The 17,432-nt window shown below is 48.3% G+C and overlaps 6 protein-coding genes across 6 annotated transcripts; 3 read left to right on the forward strand and 3 right to left on the reverse strand.

The window, feature by feature from the left end:
• Positions 1–1,031: 1,031 nt before the first annotated feature.
• On the forward strand, positions 1,032–2,323 carry E1B28_003948 (uncharacterized protein). Its single transcript, XM_043148390.1, has 5 exons — positions 1,032–1,062; positions 1,133–1,438; positions 1,495–1,555; positions 1,619–1,772; positions 1,837–2,323. Exons 1-5 carry the CDS (start codon positions 1,060–1,062, stop codon positions 1,853–1,855), a joined length of 543 nt encoding a protein of 180 aa, XP_043012989.1. The 5' UTR covers positions 1,032–1,059; the 3' UTR covers positions 1,856–2,323.
• Positions 2,324–2,358: 35 nt separating this feature from the next.
• On the reverse strand, positions 2,359–5,280 carry E1B28_003949 (uncharacterized protein). The gene is made up of 4 exons (XM_043148391.1): positions 5,122–5,280; positions 4,095–5,051; positions 3,284–4,035; positions 2,359–3,225 (listed from the first exon to the last, which is right to left on the reverse strand). The coding sequence occupies exons 1-4, from the start codon at positions 5,261–5,263 to the stop codon at positions 2,821–2,823; spliced, it is 2,256 nt and encodes a 751-aa protein (XP_043012990.1). The 5' UTR covers positions 5,264–5,280; the 3' UTR covers positions 2,359–2,820.
• An 80-nt stretch (positions 5,281–5,360) lies between these two features.
• Positions 5,361–7,307, reverse strand: E1B28_003950 (uncharacterized protein). Its single transcript, XM_043148392.1, has 2 exons — positions 7,230–7,307; positions 5,361–7,159 (listed from the first exon to the last, which is right to left on the reverse strand). The coding sequence occupies exon 2, from the start codon at positions 7,064–7,066 to the stop codon at positions 5,726–5,728; it is 1,341 nt and encodes a 446-aa protein (XP_043012991.1). The 5' UTR covers positions 7,067–7,159; positions 7,230–7,307; the 3' UTR covers positions 5,361–5,725.
• A 319-nt stretch (positions 7,308–7,626) lies between these two features.
• E1B28_003951 (uncharacterized protein) lies at positions 7,627–10,874 on the reverse strand. Its single transcript, XM_043148393.1, has 16 exons — positions 10,594–10,874; positions 10,518–10,538; positions 10,368–10,458; positions 9,983–10,304; positions 9,819–9,924; positions 9,629–9,763; positions 9,454–9,578; positions 9,344–9,398; positions 9,188–9,295; positions 8,994–9,133; positions 8,806–8,941; positions 8,648–8,738; positions 8,522–8,586; positions 8,425–8,452; positions 7,845–8,366; positions 7,627–7,791 (listed from the first exon to the last, which is right to left on the reverse strand). Exons 1-15 carry the CDS (start codon positions 10,633–10,635, stop codon positions 8,284–8,286), a joined length of 1,548 nt encoding a protein of 515 aa, XP_043012992.1. The 5' UTR covers positions 10,636–10,874; the 3' UTR covers positions 7,627–7,791; positions 7,845–8,283.
• A 116-nt stretch (positions 10,875–10,990) lies between these two features.
• E1B28_003952 (uncharacterized protein) lies at positions 10,991–14,210 on the forward strand. Its single transcript, XM_043148394.1, has 3 exons — positions 10,991–11,148; positions 11,200–12,909; positions 12,965–14,210. Exons 2-3 carry the CDS (start codon positions 11,389–11,391, stop codon positions 14,063–14,065), a joined length of 2,622 nt encoding a protein of 873 aa, XP_043012993.1. The 5' UTR covers positions 10,991–11,148; positions 11,200–11,388; the 3' UTR covers positions 14,066–14,210.
• Positions 14,211–15,055: 845 nt separating this feature from the next.
• On the forward strand, positions 15,056–17,336 carry E1B28_003953 (uncharacterized protein; the record flags this gene model as incomplete). Its single annotated transcript, XM_043148395.1, has 9 exons — positions 15,056–15,381; positions 15,442–15,688; positions 15,746–15,921; positions 15,978–16,088; positions 16,145–16,192; positions 16,239–16,311; positions 16,364–16,643; positions 16,697–16,908; positions 16,971–17,336. 9 exons carry the CDS (start codon positions 15,056–15,058, stop codon positions 17,334–17,336), a joined length of 1,839 nt encoding a protein of 612 aa, XP_043012994.1.
• Between the last annotated feature and the right edge of the window lie 96 nt (positions 17,337–17,432).

The following is a 17,432-nucleotide window of genomic DNA, read 5'->3' on the forward strand; positions in this document are numbered from 1 at the left end:
ATAATTTTTGTATTTGTGCAAAGAGCCATGCGGTTCTGGACAGTTGTTCCGCAACATCATGTTTGTAGTCATGGTAGTTGTTCAATCGATTCCTATACCTTGACCTGTCGAAGTGCTCCCTTTACGAGACGATCACCTCAGAAACACCCAAAACGCTGTCTATTCCCAAGTTTGAACTACTCGACAAGTTCCCACGCGAAATTGGGGTCCGTAAACGTTGGAAGCTTGCTGTTGTCAGGGCTTACAGGATCGCACTAAAAAAGACTGACATTGGAGAAGTCAAGACACCAGGATTGTCGACAACGAACCGGAGCGTCGCCGACTCCAGCAGGGAATCGGATATACACTGTAAGGATCCCACCGTATGGGGTTTGACAAGCTGTTCGACTCTAAGGGTGTCGCATCTATACTCTGTCGCGCGATTGACGAGTATGAACCAGTGTCTGTGGAAGTACCTGTTTATATGAAGCGCGTCGTTTAAGATACAGGGCACTTACAAAGAAGTATTCAAATCCGCATCATCGCCCTGGCTCACGACGAAACGGAAGCATCATTTACAAGGCTGGATTCGCTCAACAACGCCAGAACGTTTAGAGGATTATATGTAGGTGCGATCGGATATCCCAGGAATTCTAAAGTGACCTCCAAATCTATGGTTTTTTAGCGGCAGAAACTGGCTCAGGCTGCCATGGCTGAACCGAGACTAGTGCAATATTATTCACCAACGTGCACTGCGAGATGGTACGCTTCTTCGCAGTTAGGGGTAGAGGTGAAATACGTGATAGATGGAAGTGATATCTGAAGAATGTCAATGGGATAAAAGGTGAGGCTCCAATTCCACAATAAGACGATCATTGGCTTACTCACGTTAATGTTGCGATGTGAAATTGAACGCCATATGCCCTCAGGATTGCAATTGGCTACAAGGGTGCAAGTGCCTCTGCTTCACAGTATGAAGTCTGAAATTAGGTCAATACAGGAGAAGTGAGTCGTAGTACACCAGGCGCATGCGTGGGAAATCTTGATTCCAACGTTTGCTGAAAAACGACCATCAACATCATGGTAAGTGTTGCAAAACCTGTATTATATCCCCTGTTATCGTTCAGTTTTTTATCTCGATGTTCTCATACAGCCGCCACCAAAGTCAAAAGGAGGCAAAATGCTCAGCCTCATCAACTGGAGGCTCAAGGTCACTATCAATGACGGACGCGCTCTGATAGGCCACATGCTTGCTTTCGACAGACATATGAACCTCGTTTTGGCAGATTGTGAAGAGTTCAGACGCGTTAGGCCAAAGAAGAAAGCAGGAGATGAAGTAACGCCTCCTGAACAAGATGTGAAACGGATGTTGGGACTCGTTATTCTTAGAGGAGAGACTGTCGTCAGTTTGAGTGTAGAGGGACCACCACCTGTGGTAGACGAGGATAAAAAGAATGCGGTGCGTCCTAATGTTTGCTTGATTCTCTGAAGCTATGCTGATGATCGTCACTTTAGCTTCCTATCGGTCCAGGACGTGGAATGCCTGCTGGTCGTGGTATGGGAATGATGCCTCCAAGTCCGTACATTTCGTCTTTCTTTCTCGAAGTATCTTTGCGCTGATGAATCTGGAATATTCTAGTGGGTGGTCCCCCTCCGATGGGTGGCCCTCCAGGTGGTGGTATGCCCTTCCCACCACCAGGCATGCAAGGTCCTCCACCTGGCTTCCGTCCGCCTGGTTTCCCACCTGGCATGCCTTTCCAACCACCCCCAGGCTTCAGTGGCCCTCCTCCTGGGTAAGAAACAAATCAGTTGATCGCAATCAAAACGCATCACTGACCATGCAAACTTATTTCACAGCTTCCAGCCTCCCCAATGAACTATCGAAAAAAGCGGTTGCCTCGCGATCTCCACCCACTTTCTTTCTACAGACACCGATGATGAAAACCTCCATATCGCCTTGGCTTGTATGTATTAATGATTTTCTCTTGCGTCGTTCGCTACTTTGTAAGACCAGCTTAGTTCTCCTACGTGACCCCGTTTGGAGTGGACCGTGAGTATGTACATGCACCTTCATAAGGGTGACTGATGTTGTAGAACGCTCAAGGAACTCGGACATACGCATCTACTGAATAGATTTACAGAAAAATATAGCCAATACGGTGATATCAACCTTTTCTTTTGTCAGGTATAATGTACGATCTATGGTCCTAAAGATCTGAAAGAAAGTGGGCAAACTACCTCGGTTTCCACGAGATGAGGTTAGATGATAAGAGTAGTACACGATTCAAAGCTGTGTAATGTCCCCAACGGCAGCGCGCATAATGAATGTCATTACTCTTCAAGCTCTAATCTTCATCCTCTATTGACATCCAATACTATGGCGATCTCTGAGCCCACGCCTTAACAAAGTTACTCATTACTAAAACCAAGACCAACTGCACGAGCAGCCTAGCCCGAATGACAGGGCAATAACATTCGCGGACTATACTTAAATTGACGAAAGTAAACTATGTCAGTAGCAGGAAGTACTTTTAGGGTCATAAGGGAATGAAGGTCGCCAAATAGAGGATGATGGACTAGAGCAGGAGTCGTTGAAATGATGGATCGCCTGCTCTGCAAACTAGGTAGAACTTGCGAAAGTAGGGAGCGAAAACGACGTCAAGAAAAAACGAATGGACAAACGCTTGGGACAAGGGTATCGAGGGTTAGATAGAAAAGCGGTCATCTATAAGCGCATTTCCCGAAACAAAATAAAGTAGTCCAGTTTAACGCCAACGATCATCTGGGGATAACAAGTCAGTGAAGAGTCTCCTTCGCCCGAATTTAAGTAGGGGAAGAAGATTATGAGGAGGCTGGTGCATCCGGCGCTGCACCTTGATCCCCTCCCTGCGCTTGTGCTTGTCCACCTGGACCACCTCTTCCGCGTGCGCTAGTCAAACCGGCCATTGCCAGACCTCTTGATGCATATCCACCTTGCCCGCCACGTCCTCTGCCGCGACCACCTCTGCCAGATGAAAACGCCGGATTCGCAGTAAAACCACCACCACCGACTGCATTCTGCTGCTCACGTTCCTTTTCTCTCGTCTCCCGATCCGTAGCTTGCTTCAAATCCGGTATCGCATCGTTCAGTTTCTCGGCGTGAGAAGTGAGGGCAAGTTTCATAGCCGCTTCGTCTCCAAACTCAACATAGGCAAGCTTCTGACTACGTCCAGCTTGCGTCGTGGTTGGGAAGGATATTCTAGTGATCTAGTTCGAATGCTGTTATTCCCATTGAGCAAGACAAGATGAGAGTGCATGAACTTACCCCGGCCTTTGCTTCACCAAAGAACTCCTTTAGATCTGCCTCGGTGGTAGGTACTGTCAACCGCAAGAATATCGTCCATGGGTTTCGAGCAGGTTTGTTTCCTCTAGGCGTGCGCGCACCACTTGTTCCCCCACCTTCAGTAACAGGGCTCTTCACTTCGTCAGTTCTCCCAGCACCGGATCCAGTCGAAGGCTGCGCCTTATGCCCTTGCTGTTGCGGCTGAGAAGAAGCAGGTGTAGATGTCCGTGTTCCTTCAGCTCCAGCTCCGCCTTCCTTCTCTGTAACAGCAGAAGCAGTTCGTTCAGCTTTCTCCTTCTCCTTCTTCTCCTTCTTCCTCTCCCTCTTTTGACGTTCACGATCTGCTTTGTCAGTGCCGTTGGGAGAATGAGCGTTGGTAGGAGTTTGTGCAACTGGTGAGGAAGCGGCTGATGCTGGAGTTTCTGCGGCTTGAGTGGGTGGGGTAGCGACAGCAGAAGCAGGCGCGGCACCAGCGACCGTGTTGGCAGGGGTGCCTCTCCCACTTCCACCTCGTGATGCATTCGTGAGATGAGGAGGTAACGCTTTGGGCGACTGAGCTGGTGTGGCCTTGGCATTGGGTTGAACGGAAGTGGCCGTTGGCACCGGTGTTCCACCAACAGCAGCCTTTTCCTGTTGTTGCACATTGACAGCAGGGCTGGCGCGAGTAGGAGTATTGCCTGTAGGTGCCATTGGCGACTGCGCAGTTGCTGTACGACGATAAGCGTAGTTGAAACCTTTTTGCACGGTCAGTTCACAGTAATGGTCTCTGTCGTGCTTTTTGATCCATACTCACCTTGGCTTTTCAATTCTGCACTAACCCGTCCCTCCCGAATATCCAGGACAAGCGAACCATAAGCAGCATCACACAGATTCCAATTCCAACAGTTTTTCCACGATGGTTCATCCTGGGCCTGTATCGAAGTTCCTTGCGCGTTGGTTATTAGAGCGCCGAACGCTGGAGGTATACGCTCAATAACGTAAAGGGCTTTGTTAAGCAACACCCGCTGATGTTCGTCAATTACAGCATCCACCTGCGTCTTCACGCTCTCCCAAATCTTATAGAATTGCTCCTTGCCAGATATAAGTTTTTTTCGGAAGGTTTCGTATTCGTTCTGAACGCTAAACTCGTTGTATGACGAGGCGTATCGGAAGTGCAAACCAGCCGAAACCGTAAGGTCCGCCTTCAAAACCAAAGCCAACTGAGCAATGATACCTTCCCGACCAGGTGAAGCATGAGTAACCAAAAGACGTGTCTCCGTGGGATCAAAAGCACGTTGAGCAGTGTCTACGAGCTGACCAATTTGAAGAGCTGTAGTCCACATCGTTCCCGACCCTCCAGCGATAGTGGCATTGGCATCCCCGTTGTCAAACATCTTATGAGGAACAAGAGCACCCCCAAGTCCGAATAAGCGAAGCTTCAGACCAGCCACCTCAAGTAAATGAGTACCCGAGTGTGCTTCGTCAAGAACATGGAGGTTGGGTATCGTGTACGTGCCCAGGCGGAGCTTTTCCAGTATCTGCACGTCCTCACAGGCACCCCATACGGTGAAAACCGGTACATTGAGCTTTATTGTCGAAGAAAGAAGGAGAGGGAATTCGGAAAGAAGAGTTATGTCCAAAGATTGACGAACAACTTGTGCGGGTGTGTTTTCGTGTGAAAGATGAGTTCGCTGGGTGGTTGGAATGAGAGGTGAATACGTGGCAAGATGGCGGAGGGTTCTATCATTTATTCTGTCCAAGCTAGATGCGTCTGCAATTTACAGTTTCATAACCGTCAAAACACGGTGAAAGACATGGGTAAAAGATTTTTTCTGACTCACCGAAAAACCCAAAGTCTCCCGTATGGATGATAGCCACAGCATTGGCATCGCGTGCAAGATCGTTTAGGATGCTGAGGTGGCCCCGAATATCAGCAATGCAGAGGATTCTGCCGTGCTCGCTGTCCAGCACAGTGGTGGCCATTGAACAAAAGTGTTCGTGGATTATGTAATCTCAAATCTCGCCTCATTCGCCGAAGAGGTACTGCATTCACTTATGCCCTCGGAATTCATACAAAGTATGGGCGGGTAAAAAGCAGTTTGTTTCCGGTTTCACTAATCACTAGTAGCAGAACGCGTACTTGAGAAATACATACAGTACGAAAAGATCGAAGGATAAGTCATAAATAAACTGTAAGTTGAGTAATAGTCAGAGAAAGCCAAGTCGCCAGTACATTGGGGAATAGGGTATGGGTGGTGAGCAATGAACAAGAAGTCAGCAATGTACGGTTGGAGGAGGCGAATAAGAAAAGTAGACAGAAAGTTCAAAAAGAAATATAAGGCAAATAGTGGATAAAGAACGATCGTCGAGGTGTGAAAGCGTTGGTGTAGATGGAGGCGTCGCCAAGTAGAATAGATATAATCAGACAATATTCGTCCGGCATTGCTACTTCGCGGCGACTCCAGGTGGTAAAGGGAACTCTCCAGTAACATCGTCTTCCGTGATTGCGGAGTAAGCTGAGATAGCAGATTGCACCGATGGATGCCTTGGGTCAGAGCTGGTACCAGGTGTGTTGTCAAGTGCTGCCAACAATGACTGAATTGCTCTATCGTTGCTGCTGACCGAGGACAAAGAATCCACTTTCACGTGTCTCTTGTTTTCATCCGCAAACGGATTCTGGGAAGTAGTAGGAGGTGTTAGCTCCCTCTTTTTACCTTTGATCGATGGCGTACGCGAGCCATCATAAGATTGGGCATTGAAGAAAGGGTTGCTCTCGCTCTTTCTCCTCGTGCGCATGAACGGGTTATGCGAGAAGTTGTCATCGGGAACAACCGCAGGCGCCGGGGGTTGGACTATCTCAGCCGCCTGACCGTCGAAATCTACAACTTCGGCAGATTCCCAGTGATGACCAATATTGTAGCTCGTCGCAGGAGGTGTGGGTATTGCCATGTCAAGAGAGGGAGACATAGCGCCAGAAACGCGTTTGGCGGAGTTCAACGATAGGAAGGAGTCATGTGCAGTACCAGCATCATCATCCCAGGTATGACCTGATTGGGCTCGTTCAAGGTTCATAAAAGGTGGACGAGGACTCTCTTCTACAACAGGAGCATTGGCCAACTCCCTTGCGAGATTCGGATGATACGTAGCAAAAGGATGGTTGTCGAGGTTGAGATTAAAAGGTGGATGGTTGTCAAAGTCAGTTTTGATGGTGTACTCCGTCCGGATACTAGGAGAAGATTTCTTGAACATCTTCTCTATCGATTCGTTGTGATGATCCTCTGAATCAAGTGGACGGGGCGCCTGCTGCGACATCTCCATTCCCCTGCTCTTCCCTTCCCACGTATCGGGAGTCTCATCCAGCTTGTTCCATGGCCGTCCTTGAGCATCCCTCTGGGGTCCACGCCGTTGCTTCTTGGGATCAGCCTTTTTGTAGAGCCACACCCCACAACAAATAATGACTATGGCACCAATTAAAGCGCCTACGCAAGCCCCAATCACTGTGCCAATAGGTATCTGACTGGAAGACGTGGCAGACGAAGGGGCCGTAGAGGAGGACACAGGGTCTGCAGTGGATGTGGGAGGGGGTGTAAATGCCGCAGTTGAGGTCGCAATCACCCAAGTTGGAGGACCCTTTTCCCCAGCAGCCTCAGTGGGGGCGGAGGAATCGAGAGCAAGTGTTGAGCCCGTCCCCACAGAAGTGTCGACCGTCTTGGCCCCCGTAAGTCCAACACCCGTGGGCTGTGAGGTGTCTACCTGACGTCTATGGTGTTGAGGAATGTGAACCATGATGAGATGTATGTGTATCGGAAACGAGAAATTCTTGGAAAGGAAAGACTAAAAGAGCGGTATGAGCCCGTCAAATGGGCTTTGATACAATTCCTAAAAATGAGGAGAAATATCTGATCAGATTCTATTTTTTTTTGTTATAGACAACGAGGAAGGAACGCACAACAACCGTTGGGAGGCGTCCGCTGCAGCATGTAGCTCAAGGGAAAACGGGGGCAAGTCGTTGGCAGGCGCCGCCGCCCCTACCTCACATTTCTTCCCACGCCGAATTATGAAACACCCCTTTTGAGCCTTGATCGATTGATCTGTTTCAGCTTTGCCGAAAACGGCAAGTCTGCGTTCCGCAATTCCCGACGGCGATTCCCAACCAACTTCTAGCTTAGACTCAGATTCCGGTATATTTGGTATATCTGGTGAGCCACTAGTACATGGTTCACGCCTCAGGATGCTCTAATCCGGTTGCTTTGCCACGAGTAAAATAATTGAATCTACCGTCCTCCAGAGTACAGTGGAGTGGGAGTGGCCATCTATCTATCACAATTCAATGACAGTTGGGGTCAGGTTTCCACGGGCTTGGTTCTCGTTTAGAAGAAGTCAGCTCACATCCGAACGCTGAGTTTTGTATGCCTTGTTTGCTAAAAAATTCTCGGGCGATTAAAGACCCCAGTCGAGCCTTGGATGTCCAAGTACCAGTGTGGCTAAAACGCCGTTAACGTTGCCATCTCCTGAGCATCAACTTTAGATGAGGCATCCGCATCATGGGACGTCAGTACTTGACTTTGTGTAAACCGACAAGTTGGTTTACATAGACGGCATGCGTGCCGGTCCTGGTAACGTACGAATTTTGAAAGAAGTTCAAAGAAGGAGTTGATGCTACCCAGTATTGTTTTTGTTTTTGCGCGTTTTCACGGAAGCCTCAAGGCCTCAAGGCCTCACGGTTCAGCGGTGTGAAATCAGCGGGTCGAACGCTCCAATGCACTACGTCGCAAACTAGAAAAGAGGGAGGTAAAACGCGCGTCCGTCTTGTGTGAATTTATTATTGAAGGATAAGCCGAAGATTCCTGGTATCGTCGCGCCTTTCAACTTGCCGGAAGTGCTAGTGCATTACCTCGAAAAGAGACCTAGTGTCGATATAAGCGAGAAACACACCGACTGTAATAGTTTTACATCAGATCATTAAAGAAAGAGGAAAATACAGTTTGACAATCAAGCCATGATCAAAGTCTGGCATTCTTGGGCATCCTCTTCATCGCCTGTCGCACTCCCAAATCTCCAAGTACATCCTCAGCGCCTGCTAGAACTAACAAAAAAATATATTCAGCACCCTGTTCCCATTTAAGAACGAACGGAACACCTACTAGCATCAAACCCTGATGTACGATGATACTGCATTAATTGAAAAAGAAAAGTTAGATAAAAATACTGCCGTCAAAACTTTGACGAAATCGTGCGCACATTTTCAATCAACTTCCCCATTCCCCTTGTTGTCAATCCTCTACCACCAAATACTTGCGTCGCATCTGTAAACATAGGTCGTCGTCACAAGTCCCCCCATGCCCTCAGTTATCGGGAGAAACAAACCTTCAGCCGTCTCTCGACCGGACTTGGAGACAAATTGCTTCAACAATCCAATTTGGCCCGCAAGTTTACTCGACATTTCGTCGTAGGACATCTGCAAAGAGAGTCGAAGCCGTTGAGCTAGAGGACCAAAAAAAAAAAGCACCCGAAAGAGGGCTCACATTATTCATCTGGAATGTTATCGACTCGAGCCAATTCTGACAGGCTTCAATCCTCTGGATCATCGCTCCCAGCTTTGCTCTGATCACAGGCTGAGCAGTCAAAGGCTTTCCGAAGACAATCCGTTGTGACGCCCACCTGGCATAGTTCAGTAAGCGAAAAGAAAAAAGGGATTGTATGAATAACTCACTTCAAACACTCCTCCACGATTACCCTCTGTGCACCAACACTGGATCCTGTGACCATCCATCGCTCATGATTGAAGTTGCTAAGAATGACGGATAGCCCATTCCCAACTTTTCCAAGAGTGTTCGCTACCGGGACCCGAACCTTCAATTCAGCGAGATGAGTGATTCAGTCAACGTGGAAGCGGAAGATACATACTTTCTCAAAAGTCACATATGCAGTTCCAGCTGTTAGCGAATAGGCCGTCTTGACGGGTTTTGTTTCGACGCCTTCACCACGAGGAATCAAAAGGACAGTCAGACCCGTCTATAATAGCGCATGAGCGATGTCAGTTGATACGCGAAACCAACAGACCTCGGTTTTACATCCCGTCGTGAAATAGTCAGCAAACAATCCGTTTGTTATCCATCTGTAATGAGAGTAAGATCCAAGTTTCGATTGACTTTGACAGAAATTGCACGCACTTCTTTGTCCCGGTGACGATCCAGTAGTCTCCATCTCTAACGGCAGTGGTTTGTAGACCACTAACATCGCTTCCCGCGAAGGCCTCTGTAATTGCGAGTGCGATGTATTTTTTCCCGGAAAGGACCTATGGTATCCATCAACACGAGGGGATGAAAGAGTAAGAAATAAGATTACTTCGGGGATAACCTTCGCCTGTAGCTCAGGCGAGCCGTAGTTCCATATCGGCGGGAGGGCAATTACGGCGCCGTTAAGCATACCATCTGTGAACCCACGCGTACCGAACCGCGACATTTCAACGTTCAAGATGAGCTGTTTAATTTTGGAATCGTCACTAGAAACCCCCAGCATATAGGATCGATAATACCTCATGGAAATAATCAAATTCTTCGGGTTTGACTATACCCCCTAGAAGGGTTCTTCCCTTAAGGTGCTTGCCAGGTCCCAGTCTCATTGCGATGAGATTCGCCTCTCTGTTGAAAACACCGCGTTGAGCCGATTCACGCCTAGAGTGGAAAGAAAAGTAATCACGCCAATTTGTCGACAACTTCTTGACTAATTCTCTTTCCGCTCTCCTCACAATCCAATGCCTCAGGCTTAACCACCTCCTCAAAGAACTTCCGTACTTCCTTCTGAAACCTTCGATGACCGTCGGTGTAATATGGAGAATGATATCCTTTCACGAGCCATGAAGCTTCTCCATAAGGAACTTGACTTAATGCTCCAGGGATTGGAGGTGGAATAGATTCTTCTTGTCCACGTATGACACCTATCTGAAGCCTAGCATTATGAGGTCGGAGAAGAACTTCGTGCCGGTGCAACCCGAAAAAGGTATCGGTAGCATCCTTGCCCGCTGGAGAAACCGAACACGGTTAGAGCGACAAGAGCGATTGCGAAAGGATACATAAGGTCTCACCGATGCCTTCAGCATACAAAACGTTTGATCCACCCGGGTGGGTTTTTGCGAAACGAGTAACATCATAGACCTTTGAGTCGATAATTATCCACTAGAAGTTACCTCTGTATCAAGTTGAATCCTTCCTGAGATAGTTTGATCGCGACGTACGAGGTCACCTTCCGTGTTATGCTACTGGTCTCTTCAGCGTTCCTGAAATCCGGAGAACCGAGGCGGAAGTCCTCACCTGAGCGACCTCCTCAATTGTGAATTCTCGCTGCTCCGACATTATTCCGAATAATTTAAACGGGCTTGAATGTGGTCTGCTCAAGCTGAGGTAGAAAAGCGAGAAGCAGAGATGGTGGAAGATGGTTGAGGAGTAATACCCGGTCGGACTCGACCGGTGACCTTCACGTGTTTTCGAAAGAAATGCCGCCCAGAGATCACCCTCGCACTCGGGGTGAAGATGGATTTCTTTGCGAGTCAGTACTCTCAGAGGTGTGCAAACATCAGAATCGACATACGACCAACCCTGGGTCCTATATCTGTACATTGTCGCTGATATTAGGTCAGTTACAAGCTGAGGGCGCTGTCGCCTATTCGTAGTACTAGAAATTGGAAGCTGTACGTTCGATGTGCCTGGTATTTGCTCCCGTCCGCACTTCTGTCCTTTTTGTCAATACTCCAGATAAATTCCTGTATCACATTAACGCCCACTCAAACTAGACCACAATCAAGCGCGATATTCCTGGGCTGGGTTAGCTCTCAATTCCTAAGATCCCTCACATATGTAAGTAGCAAGGTGAGCTACTTACAGTATCATGGGAAATAACTTCACCAACTTGTGGGAAAGAAGGCACCAGTGTGAGCTCGAACAATCATCGTCATCATTCCCAAACCGTGTCTCTCATCATCGACGCAGGCGACGACAACGTTCAACGTTCAACGTTCGCTACCCAAACTCTGTCTAGGGGAGGGGATATAAGCCGTCAGGTCATTTATCGCCGCCTTGTCTTAGCCCTGAAGTCATATATCGACTTCCATGCCCTCCACTACCACGGTCGCGAACCACGACTCGATCGCAACCAGAACTCGACGGTCTGCTGTCTCCAATACATCTTTCGATTCAGCTTCATTGGACGGTCATTCACTGTTCTCTTCTGACGATATGGCGATGACCCCGAGATCACCAATAGTTGCAACCACTCGTGAGAATGGCATTGGTTCGGTTGGCGAGAAGAAGAGATCTACAACGGCCAAGGGTGGTAAGACCAGCGAAGGGCAGAGGGGGGTAGCCAACATAAGCGAAGGGAAGATGGATAAGCGGTTGGCTATGGGTGCTAGGGTAGTCCCGGCTGAGTCTACATCGTCGAACAGTAAGAGGATACCAAGTGGCTCGTCGTATCCTTCGTCTCACAAGCAATCATCCTCTTCGACGAAAGCACGCTCGTCGCAAACCCAGTATACCAGGGATTCCGAGCAATCGTCACCACCACCAAAGTCGAAGAATATGTCTAAATCTACTGCCAAAAGTCAGCCCAGTATCATGATGAGCATGTCTGCTCTCATAGAACAGAACGAAGATGCCATTCTGCATTACTCGATGCCAAAAAGCAACGTTCTCATCTCCTCAAACCGCAGTCGGTCAAATACAACGCCGAAGCTTCCGGCACACACATCCAACGTCTCCCCTCCACCGCGACGCAGAACCAACCCAGGAAAAACTGATCTGGCCAGGCGGAGGTCTCGTTCGCTTGAAAATTTCGATAGAGTCCAGCCTCACTCGGGTTCCTCAACGCCTACACCTTCTCAGCCAGACCCGTCCATCTCGACGCCTTCATCGTCCGCCAGGACCGCCTCTAAATCTCATCCCTCTTCACGACCAAGCTCGCAAGGAAAACTAGGGTATACATCATCACCGTTATCCAAGACACCTCATTCTTCGGCAATTCGTTCGCCCACGTCTCTCGATGCTTTCGCAGAGCTCAGCGTCGGTATCGGAACCAACAACCAACTTTATCTCACAAAAAATGGCGTTCTACAGAACACAATGACGGCAGTTGAACTCACACGTGGATCCCCGCATTCCGTCTTGAACGGAGACTCGAAAGGAAAAACGAGAGCGATGGAATCGCCGTTTTCTGTTGTGAACTCGCGCCGGCCACCGAGTAACGTCCCGGAAGGAAGCGTTCTGGTACAGGTGTGGGCGGTGGGGCTGGATGTTGTTGATGCGACACTGTGTGGAGTCCCCTTTACTCAAGATACTCCGTCCGATGAAATACGAACTCGAAAGGAATTTGGGCATGGGAAAAGAAGTGCAAGCGACACCAAATCTTTGCCTGGTCGTGGAGGGGCGCTTATACGAACCTTCAGTCTTAGTCGCAAAAAGGCAAAGGAGGATCCCCCACCCTTGCCAACGAACACGAGCTTGAAACCACCCGAGTTGGGATACACACCCGGAAGGAGCTTTGTTGGTCGCGTGGTGGAAGTTGTTGACATGGACGACAGGGAGATGGGTTTCCGAAAGGGTGATTGGGTGATTGGCTTGTTAGATCTTCGTAAGGTGAGTACTCTTACCCTCTTGACGGAAAGAATGGTTTTCATTTGAAAAAAATCAGTGCGGTGCCCTTCAAGAGTATATAATTGTGGATCGAAGACGAATGTTTCGTGTCCCACCCCCTGCCCTACCGGATCTCACGGATACCTCAGCATCTCCAACCTCACGACACCACATTTCTGGGAAAAAATCAGCACGTTCTAAAACTGCCTCTTCGACCTCGGTTCTTACGAAGTCTCCCGAGCCTCGACTTACTATCGACGAGCTAGCCCTTTTGCCATTATGTGGTGTCCAAGCATATCGAGCCATGCGTACTCTGAAGATTGACAACAACAACGTTAACCTATTCAAGGTTCGACGTATTCTTGTCCTCAATGGTCACGATGGCATTGGTGCGTTGGCGACACAGATGCTAGCCAAGCGCGGATGGAAAGTTGTTGTCCATGTACCCGGTCTCGAAGACAAGGAAATAGTCGCTCAGATCAAGAGCTGGGGTGGAGATGCTGTCATTTTCGATGGTGGCGAGGGGGCTGTCAAGACAATGGAGCGATTGGTCGAGGAAGGAGATTCATCGATCGACGCGATATTGGATACCATTGGGGGGAAAGATATTTGGGTAGCTGGAGAAAATTTGTTGAAGGCACATAGTCAGCAACAGTCACAGCTTAATTCACCTACTATGCTTGGGACCACGACTTTCCCTCCTCCTCCTCCGCCACCAGCAATACTTCAGTCATCTTCGTCGCTATCGCGTCGGTTGGGTAGTATTCGACGAAGGAATACCGGTTCTAGCACAAACAGCACTGTTTCAACAGGTGGAAGCAGTGGTGCCGTGAAACAGTTCACGACCACGATCGGGGATTTTCCTGATCGACCTGTACCCTCTGCATCTGATCACTTTAAGAGTGGGATACGCAGCATGCGGAAATCGGGAGTTGATTATACTTGGGTTAGTTTGGCCCAAGATATCGATTTTGAAGGCGGAGATATTCGAGATGCTCTGAAGAGGGTTATCCGGATGGCCCTGGAAGAAGGGGTTAGGCCTGCTTCTGGAGGTGCAGGAAGGGTTGTTGGATTGGAGAGGACACCTGAGGTATTTATTACTGGGGGTGAAAGAGGACTAGAAGGCGGAAACACGGTGGTCGTAAGAGTTGTTGAGTAAGTATAGCATTCGCATATGAACTTTTTCTTTTGGTTATACCGTTCAGCCTTTATGTTTCTACCTACATACTGCTATACCGGACAGTTCAGCACATACATGAGCATACTATTGCAAATACGCTTCTTATGAGCTTGAAACACAGACGAAATGAAATATGATGATTCTGAAGATTCAAGGAAGAGGTTGGAGTCCTCTCTGTTCCAACTTGAGGGTTGCTCGTTCGTGCCTTCGATGTCTATGTATACTGAAAAAAGTTTAGTATTGAATCCGACGCTTCAAGCACTGACCGTTTTGGAACACCGCACAAGACCGCAAATTTTGGCGCGCCGACTCGGATGATTGGTTGTAACGCGTCTTCCCTTTCTCTATAAATTACGCCGTCAACCTATCTAGGTGCAAACTCAGGTCAACGGGACAGACGTTGGAGAGAATCTAGCTTTCAATCATATTGATAACTAATGGTGTTCATGATGGTGTGTCTTCGTTCTCGATCAGGCTCCTGCAAGACTAATTATTCCTTTCGAGTTGTTTCAGTCAAATGAAAAAGATCTACGAATTTCTCATAGAACATCTCGAAAGACGCGACGACCTGTTTAGGTTCTCGGTGCGAACATTGTTTGATTGTAATCCAGAAAAGTATTCATAAACGTACGGTGCATATATCCATCCGTATCATTCTAATTATGACTTTTCTCTCTGTTAGGACCACTACGTTTAGAGTCGCTGCATAATGCTGCTTCCCTCGACGGGCGAACTTTCGGTATACATATCATTACATCCGATCTTCATATGTTTAATCGTGTCACTAACAAGGACCATTCCAGCCAGATTTACTTGCGATACCCAACGAATGCTGACCGAACCAAAAAGACTAAAGGTCATTTAGGGAGGTTGTAGAAGAAGCCTTAATGAAGCCTGAGATTGGAATTGGACTGTCGGCCAGGACTGCCACTCATCCCTAGAAATACTTTTGGAGTCTTTCCTTTGACTATGTTCCAGATTTGGGCAAATTTCTATGTTTCCGCAGAGATTTATAGTCAAGGAGGGGTGGGTCTAAAAGTACGCAAGTCCTACGAATCGCTCCCTTTCTTCACCGATTTCCCCCCAACGATGAACGGGTCTGCTACGACAATGAATGGGAATGGGACAACCTCGACTAAGGTTTCCGTAGGAATCATAGGAGCCGGAGCTGCTGGGCTTATCACCGCGCAAACGTTACTTCAGGACGGATTCGACGTACAAGTCATTACGAGGGATAGAACGACTGGGGGTGTATGGTCGGAGGAACGTCTCTATCCCGGACTGACGATCAACAAGTTTCGTGTTTTCTCTCTCTTCAACCTCCTTCCTACTTCAGGTCTGATCCTTTCCTGCAGTGTCCACGGCGAATATCATTTTCCGCCCTTACCGATGGAACTCCCTGCCGATAAATGGTTGACCGGCGAAGATCTGAAGAGATATATGCAAGATTTTACAAACACGTTCTTGCGTGGACGCGTACGTTACCAAACGGAGGTGCTCAAACTCTATCGGGAGAATGATTTGTGGGTAGTGAAAGTCGAGAACTTGACCGATGGTAGTCATGAAAGCCTCACTTTTGACAAGATTGTCCTCTGCACTGGGGTAAGAAACGTGATTGCTTTTTCTTTTATCTCTTGTTCAATTGATCTCCGTAAGTAGGGATGTAGCAAGCCTCAAATTCCGGACATCCTTTTACCCTCCAAAGCCCGCCAACTTGGATTTGAGGGGTTGATTTTTCACTCTTCTAAGTTCGGAGACGAACTAGAGGGCCTTCTCAAGTCGTCCGAGGACTCCGGGCATATCGTTATCGTTGGAGGAGGAAAATCTGCTCAGGAGTTGGCTTCTTCCTTCAAACTTTTAGTCATCCTTCTTCACTCAGCATTGATTATAGCAACGCAGCATACCTGGCCAACGCTGGTCGAAAGGTCACCGTCGTGTACGACAGTACAGATGCTTTCCTTGCGGCCAAAAAGCCATTACCCGACTTCATAAGAAGAAGCAGGCACGTCTTTACGACTCGAGCTGAATGTCAAGTTCTCTGACATCTAGCCCTGATAGGTTTTTGTCAGTCATTGCTGGACACATCAATCTCCGCACCTCATTGGAGTCAGTAGTTTTACTTTTGCTTGGAGTCCATGCTGACATTCAACAGACGATTCTTACACACCACTTGGCTAGGTGGCAAGATAACCCGATTTATCTGGAAGCAAATAACGGAGAGTTCAGTGAGTGTTCGTTGTATTTCAATCAAGGTTCATCTTGTTTACACCTTTCCAGTTCGACGCAATGTCGATACCCAAAGAGTCGCCTTTACGTCTTTCTCGTACTCTCTTCTGGACGATTCGTGTGGGCGACGCTGGTCTACCTCGCCCAACCTCGTTCTTCAGTCTCGTGAACGAGAAAAAGATTAATGTGATTGCTCCTGCACGGGTTACGGGCTATGGGGCTAGTGACGGGAAAACCGTCGTATTGAAGGTGAATAACGGGACAGAGCTCAGGGCGAACGCTGTGATTCTCGCCACTGGGTTCACGAGTTCTTGGAGCACACTCTTTGATGGTAAGTTCCGTTTCCATCTATACGACACACTCATTGTGTCGATACCTGTACAGAAAGGACTGCAGAAGACATCGGTATAAACAGACACCCGCCCGATCCACCCGACCCCAACAATCAAAGCGCTGGCGAAGAATGGCCTTGGACCTCCCTGGCAAATCCTCCACCAACACATAGTCAAGCCGACCAGTGGACTTCTTCGATTTACCGTGGAATCGTACCGGCAAAGAACATTGTCAAACGTGATTTTGCCATCAACGGAGCCGTGGTGAGCTATTCATCTCTATCTCTTTTCTTCCATCTGACTTGGTGCTTACGACCTGTACGCAGTTCAACACTCACAACGGATATGTCTACGCCGTCACGTCTCATTGGATCTCTTCGTATTTCTTGGTTGATAAGATGTTCTTACCGGACCCCGAAGCCGCGCGTAGAGAGACTGAACGGGAGGCTAGGTTTATAAAAAAGAGGTACCCGGACATATTGCTTTGGGTAAACGAGAGTTATAGCGCTGGGTTAAAGTGCTGGACGTGGCCTCAATATACGGATGAACTGCTCGAGGACATGGGGCTGAGGAGCGATAGAAGTGGGGGGAGCTGGTTGACTTGGCCGTTTAAGGTCGTCGATTTGAAGGAGCTCGCTACGCTTGGAGAAGAACGGAGAGTGAGAAGGGAAGGTGTTTTAGAGAAGGCGTAGTTTTGACTGGTAGTAATAGTTAATTATATTTCAACTTCGAAGTTTGTTAAATTAGCGGTGGGTCCGAGTTTGATCCGATTCCCTCCCGGTCAAGGC

The sequence above is a fragment of the Marasmius oreades genome, chromosome 2 (genome assembly GCF_018924745.1).
Source record: "Marasmius oreades isolate 03SP1 chromosome 2, whole genome shotgun sequence".
Classification (NCBI taxonomy): domain Eukaryota; kingdom Fungi; phylum Basidiomycota; class Agaricomycetes; order Agaricales; family Marasmiaceae; genus Marasmius; species Marasmius oreades.

Coding starts and splice junctions, on each gene's coding strand:
- E1B28_003948 (XM_043148390.1), top strand. Junction 1,439..1,494: donor ACGAGGATAAAAAGAATGCG/GTGCGTCCTAAT, acceptor TCGTCACTTTAG/CTTCCTATCGGTCCAGGACG. Junction 1,556..1,618: donor TATGGGAATGATGCCTCCAA/GTCCGTACATTT, acceptor GGAATATTCTAG/TGGGTGGTCCCCCTCCGATG.
- E1B28_003949 (XM_043148391.1), bottom strand. CDS start 5,263: ATGGCCACCACTGTGCTGGACAGCGAGCACGGCAGAATCCTCTGCATT. Junction 5,052..5,121: donor GGGAGACTTTGGGTTTTTCG/GTGAGTCAGAAA, acceptor TGTAAATTGCAG/ACGCATCTAGCTTGGACAGA. Junction 4,036..4,094: donor TGCAGAATTGAAAAGCCAAG/GTGAGTATGGAT, acceptor CCGTGCAAAAAG/GTTTCAACTACGCTTATCGT.
- E1B28_003950 (XM_043148392.1), bottom strand. CDS start 7,066: ATGGTTCACATTCCTCAACACCATAGACGTCAGGTAGACACCTCACAG.
- E1B28_003951 (XM_043148393.1), bottom strand. CDS start 10,635: ATGTCGGAGCAGCGAGAATTCACAATTGAGGAGGTCGCTCAG. Junction 10,459..10,517: donor ATAACACGGAAGGTGACCTC/GTACGTCGCGAT, acceptor GGTAACTTCTAG/TGGATAATTATCGACTCAAA. Junction 8,587..8,647: donor CGGTCGAGAGACGGCTGAAG/GTTTGTTTCTCC, acceptor CTATGTTTACAG/ATGCGACGCAAGTATTTGGT.
- E1B28_003952 (XM_043148394.1), top strand. CDS start 11,389: ATGCCCTCCACTACCACGGTCGCGAACCACGACTCGATCGCAACCAGA. Junction 12,910..12,964: donor GCTTGTTAGATCTTCGTAAG/GTGAGTACTCTT, acceptor GAAAAAAATCAG/TGCGGTGCCCTTCAAGAGTA.